At 36.0% G+C, this 6,482-nt stretch overlaps 1 protein-coding gene across 1 annotated transcript in view; it reads right to left on the bottom strand.

Annotated features, from left to right (window-relative positions):
- Positions 1 to 6,482, bottom strand: part of LOC101587909 (hyaluronidase-4) — a 48,597-nt gene that overhangs the window by 39,248 nt on the left and 2,867 nt on the right. The window contains exons 2-4 of the mRNA XM_004643324.1: positions 5,462 to 5,551; positions 3,579 to 3,897; positions 1,468 to 1,539 (exon numbers count right to left, since the gene is read on the bottom strand). Of these exons, the coding sequence (XP_004643381.1) occupies positions 1,468 to 1,539; positions 3,579 to 3,897; positions 5,462 to 5,551 (481 nt within the window). The remainder of the gene's footprint in view (positions 1 to 1,467; positions 1,540 to 3,578; positions 3,898 to 5,461; positions 5,552 to 6,482) is intronic.

Below are 6,482 nucleotides of genomic sequence, written 5' to 3'. Positions count from 1 at the left end.
CAACTTTGAAAATGCAACTTTTAAAAATGAAAACATAATTCTTGAAACTAAAAACTAAGCTAATTATATAGCAGAGTAGATATAGATGAAGAGACATCTGGACAACTCCAGAATTTGGTCTGGAGATATGACAGAGTTATTAAAGCAGATATGAAAGAGATATTATTAAAGTAGAATTTAGAAGAGATGGTTGGTATCCAGGATTTCTGAGCCATCACTGCCTGTGAGAATGTTGTATACACTGATCAGAATATGAGCAAATATCTACTCAGACACTGAATCAAAAATCAAATCCACAGAGCCCCAAAAATTAACCATAACATGCTAAAATGAGGTAGAAAAAAAAATGATTACTTACTAGGGAAAGGAAACCAGACATAATATGTTGAAATGGGATAGAAGAAAAAATAGAGTAATTAGACAAAAGGAGAGTAATTAGACAAAAAATAGTATTCTCAGAAAACTGTAATACAGGAGTTACAAAATACTAAAAGTAACTATCATACCATATTTTTATACCCATCACAACCATCTACAGTAAGGATAAATTCAAAACTTATTACACTAAAAATATGGAGAGTTCTCCTCATGCAGACTTTCACTAATGAAATGCTAAAAGATGACCTCCAGTAAAAAAGTAATCTTAAAAAGACATTTGATTCATAAAAAGATAAATGAAATAAAAGCTTAATATGTTAGCATATCTACATAAACCTCACAAAATAAAATGCTATGATATCCAATTTAAGAAGAAGTTAAAAATAAAAGATCTAAAATATGGGACAGAAACACAACTTAATTGGAAGGGAGGAAGAAGACATGGAGACAAAACAAATGAAATGGGGACATGAGGGAGAGAGGGGAGAACAGATACCATGTACTTGCTATGATGCTGGGACTCCTAGGGACAATCTACTTCCACTGTCACTGCTCAGAATGTGAGACAGAACTCCATTACTGATCTTTCCAGTACTTTCTCTTTTCTTTTTATGTATTTTCATGTGTTTTCCCCTAGGAATTCATGTTATCTATGATTGGAGAGCTTCTTCAAAATACACATCAGCACAAGACTTCTGATCCCTTTAGACATGGTGAGACCAGGAACATTTTTGTTTGTTTGTTTGTTTTCTTTGGGGCTTTTATTTTTGGTGGTATGTACTTTTATGAGGTTTATTGATTTCTTTCATTTATTTCTTATTAGTGCGTATTAGTCACATAGATTAATGGGTTTCATTCTGAAAAATTCATTCTGTCGCATAACATGCTTTGATCATTTTCATAAGCCTACCACTCCTCTTGCCACATCCTCGCCTGAGTTTCTTCTTTCGAGCATGGTTCAGTGTCTATAATACATCTGATCATGACTCTCGCTGTGCTTCTTATATGTATCTCTCATCAGGAAGAATTGAGTTATTATTCTCAGTTTTATTAAACAATAAATTTCGAAAATCCTCCTGTAAGCATCACCTGAGCTTGGACTTGGTATGCGAGAGTGAACAAGACAGTCTCCAACCTTGAGGAAGTTTCTATCAGTAGAGGCTAAAGAACAGAAACGAAAATGAGCTTACAGTGGAGGACATACTGGTGGCAGAGATCAATCATTATTCCCTAGTATTTTGCTTCCTTCTTCAGTAGTAAATGGAAAAGGGTACGTCTCTCCACTCTATAAATTGCAAGAATACACACAAATTAGAATCAAAATGCTCCTTGGTGAAAGGGTGTGACACCCTGTTACAAGGGTGTATATAAACAGCATGACAAGAAATTCATTTATCGTAATGTTTTCATTCTTCTTTGGAGGGACCATTAGGTTATTTCCACATAACATTTGAGTAAACAAAAGAGATTCTGATTTCAAGTCTTCTTTGCTTTTTTCCCATTATGTGGATGAAGAGCAGCCCCTTGTCCAGCCTAAGCAAGCACTCTGCTACTCAGCTAAACCTCCAGCCTCCTGATTTTAAACATTTTGAATAAATTACATGCAGTTGAAGGAGGATCACCTTGGATGAATCCTCAAGAACAGCGGAGGCTAAGAGTAGGAAAATTTATTGAGGAATAGGAATGGGAATAGGATTAGATCCTGCAAGACATGAGGAGGCCTCAATGGATTGCCCCCAATAGAAGTCTGACACAAAAAATAAATGAATTTTTTTTATTTAAATTGTGACATCCAGTTTTGCAAATTATTATGTGGTTTTAAAGTGACTTTTAGGGCTGAAGAAGTAGCTCAGCGGTGTAAGAGCCTGCCTGGCAAGCTCAAGGACCCAGGTTTGTACCCTTCCATGCTGGCCCCAGAGCCCCTGGGGTGCCATGTCAGCCACCAAGACAAGGCATTGTGGCACACACCTATAATCCTGGCCCTGGAGAGGCTGAGACAGGAGGATCACTATGAGTCCAAATTGTGTAGTGAGACCCTGTACCACATACATAGGATAAAAAAAAATTAAAACAGCAAAACATAATGCATAAATGGTAATAAATAGAACATGTCAAGATAAGCCAAGATTGTTTAATCTTTGACTATTTCATTCTCTGGTTATCAAGAGATTATTGCTCATCAACAACATGTACTAAGAACCAACATACACAAGGGATGTATTACTGCATTTACTCCCCAGAATAATTTACTACAGAAAGAATTATGTTGTCAAATTCCATATGACAAAATAATTAATATAAATAACATTCCCAGGATAATACAGCCAGATAGTACAGATTCAAAATAACTCTCAATACTTTGTTAAAAGTGCATATAGGAGGAAAAGGGCGGGGCAAAATATTATTTCTTATAGTTCTCCTTTTCCACCATACTTCTGGGTTCCTGAGATATCATTTATTAACTCTCTTTTTAATTGTAATTTTGCTTGCAAAAGTCACCAAATGCAATTTTATTAACAAGGTTTCAGCTTTTAAATCTTCAACATTGTCAGCCTAGAAAAGTAGTAATATAATCACAGTGTTTCAAAACATCTAGATGGCCAGGGTCTGTATGAGAAGGCCCACGCGAAGTGAAGAGGCACTTTACTGAATAGATACTTTATGACAAGTGAGGGACAGGGCCCACTTCCTTGGGCCCTGACACTGTGCAACCTCTTTGTTAGCTCTTCTCTGTTGGGCCAGCTGACCAGGTCATGCCTCAAAGTGACTCGGAAAGATTGTATGGCTCCTTAATAACTTACCCTTGAATGAATTTCAAGGTGAAAAACAGGCTTTGAAAATAATAACAAATATATATGTATACTTCTGTCTATTCATAAAAAGATCAAAATATATTAGCTTTACTTTAAATATGACTTAAATAGTTCAGTAATGAAAATATTGTTTTGTATTCTTGGGCTTGGTTTGTAACCAAATGAATGGTAAAATAATGGGTTTCTATCTTAACTAACAACCATGATATCTGCTTTAATACTTCCTATAAAAGAAAAGAACTCCTGAGTTTCTTCTCCACAGCAGGATATTTTAAGGGCTGCATAATTCCCTTTAAAATTAATTATCTCCCACCTGACTGTGGTGGTAACTTGCTAACAGTAAACATAGTATCATAGGTAAGCCAGAACAGCAGCACAGCTCAGCACTGCCACCAGGGTCCTTCATTTCTCGACAGTTAGCACCTTCATATCCTTGGTAACAATGACAGAAGAATTTCTCTTTCATCCTAGCCAGGTCTGTATCAGATACATTTCCCTTCACAGTAAATTCCCCGTTCTCAGAGGCTTCTATGTGGTAGCTTTCATTACTCAAGTGCAGGTAATCTGATGCATTCCACGTCTTTCGTACGCATCTTCCATTATTCATGCAGAGATGAAGGCTGCACACCTCAGCCGCTCTGCTCACGTTGACTATGTAGCTCCCTAAATCAGAGCTCACAAACTGCTTCACCTTGGTACAGTTGTCCTAGAAATGTAAACAGATATGGATTTTAGTGTGCTTCCTGGTACTGACAGGGTTTGAGCTTTTGGACCCGACACAGCAGCTCTTTGGACTTAGCTGAAACCTGGTGGCTTGGTTCTAGTTGGTGAACTCAGGGCATTAGAACACAGGGGTCTCATTTCAGGAATGGCTTAGCTCCAAGGGACAGGAGTTGAGGCTGTATCACACCTGGACAGAGAATTCAATGGTCCCCAGAGTGACAGGGGTCTTCCCCTTCCACCAGTTTACACCATTGTCCATCCTTCTAACTCTCAAATTAATGGTTACGAAAAGAAAAAGAACAAACACAAATTAGGTATCATACCAGAATTGTGGTTCTCAAGGAAAACTTGCAGAAGTGTGGTACCGCTCATGGTTGTGTTAGAATATGAATCATCATATTCCACTGTGTATTGTAGAATATCAATTATTAGACTTCAAGATGTGCCTATTTATTATTCTTAAACATCAACAATTATAAATTCTTCACTGTTATGCATAAACTCAAACTCCAGAAGACCTGTAGGGCTGGCTAGGTAATTTGTGTGTGGTTTTGTTATGTCTGCTAAACAGGAGCTCCCTGGGTTGTACTTCATATATGAAGCTTTTCTCCTGAGTCACGTGGGGGAGGGTAGAAATATTAGACCTAGAAGATCAGGAATTGAGTCTCTTAATTTCTATCCACTTTCCATTAAATAGGCAGAAATATTTTCATAAGCAATGCCTCTGTGGCAATAAATTGAGTATAAGAAATTCTAAGAGCATTGGAAGGTGATTAGGAACTTGCAAAAAACATCTAATTTCACTAAAGGTGTTCAGGATACAAGTATAATTCAAGGCAAAATGTATCCAATTTTGGATGCAATTTGGAGAAACTAGAAGGATTTCTTCAAGTAAATAGAATCTCAGCTGGGAGAAATTTGAACAAATATTTAAATCTGTTTTTTTTTTTCTTTTGGCAGAACCAGGGATTGAACTCAGATCCTTGCTTGTGCTTGCCAGGGAAGCACTTATTCTCCTGAGCCATCTCCCCAGCCCCTTAAATCTTATTTTAAATGCTATTAATTTTCAGCTTATTTCTCTGTAGAGAAAAAAAAATAACTTCAGTCTGATGATTAAAACCTTCCCATCTGTATTTACTTCCCAAAATAGTACATAACACATTTCTTCAGTTCAAGAGCTCCAGAATCATCCTCTCTGTGGTCATTGCCATAACTAGCCTAACTAGCTGTTAATAGCTGGTTAGAATTCATGTCTTTTTTCTTCATTTGTCAATGACCTTAAGAGTCAGTATCTCATATGACCAATAAGTGAATAAATCTAAAGAATCTCTTAGCTACCCTTTTAGCACATAAGAAATAGCCAACAATTGTCCGTGTCCAGGTTATATACTCCTATGTCTTTACAAAAGTTAACAGTATTTATGGATTTAGACTTATTCTAAAATTGGTTTGCCATAAGGGTCATGAGAACTTTGATTTAAATGAGCTCTATACAAGAAAAAACAAACTAAAAAAATATTGAATACACCTTTCATGTACTGACTTACCTCTGATGAAGTTAAATTCATGTCTCCCCAGATAACAATGCCTGCAGCTCCCAACGCAGCACTTTCTCCTATGGTATTAATTAGATCTTGCTAGATTAAAGAGAGTAGAGTTATTATTCATTTGAATGTAAAATAACCCAGCAGGGAATAGGATTAGAAGCTGAGTTCCTTGTATGGGGCTGGAATTGAACTCAGATACCCCATAGAAATTTTTCCCCACTTTCTTAGTGATACAATTGTGCAATAAATTATTGTCTAATATTATATTCTAATTATATATGAAAGCATACAAATATTTTTAAAGAAAAACTTACATTTTGCCAGTCAACATTTTATTTAGAAGGCAAGTAGATGGTAAATGCCTATCAAAAATTGCTTATTCGAAGTTCATTAAACACACACATCTATAAACTAACTATGTGCATAAATTCTGTAAATGGAAGCCTTAAGTTTTTCTTCTTCATATAAATGCTCTTAGCCAGTTTCCTCTTGAATATTGACAGATGTCCTTGTGGAATTGTTCCTTTGAAATGACTGTGTTGAGTTTTTGTCATCCTAATTCCAAGGCAAGAGGACAGTGGTAAAGTTTTCTGGGGGGTGATTTTGCCTAGCCTTTATACTCAAGGTACAGGACTTTCTGGATTTTATTTATGATTCATGTAGTAATAACAAAGCCACCAGGGTTTTTTCAAATATGACTGAGATAGATGAAAACAAGATTTTAATGAGAGGAATTTTGATTGTGTTGCCTTGAAAGATAATTGTTTAAGGGGTTAGGGTTATAGCTCAGCAGCTCCAGCACCTGCCTGGCAAGCACAGAGTTCCTGAGTTTGATTCCTGGTACCAAAAACAAGTTGATTGTTTAGGTTTTAAAGGTTAATGGGCTATTAGTATGAATATAAAAATTGAATATACATAGTTTTATTTTCTACCCTATTGAATTATATTCTCCTACTCTTTAGGATACTACACACTTACCTTTTACTTTATTTATTTTTTTTCAAAGTTTTATTGATAAACA

The sequence above is a fragment of the Octodon degus genome, unplaced genomic scaffold, assembly GCF_000260255.1.
Source record: "Octodon degus isolate 3935 unplaced genomic scaffold, OctDeg1.0 scaffold00170, whole genome shotgun sequence".
NCBI lineage: Eukaryota > Metazoa > Chordata > Mammalia > Rodentia > Octodontidae > Octodon > Octodon degus.
This window is presented reverse-complemented; position numbering and strand designations above follow the sequence as displayed.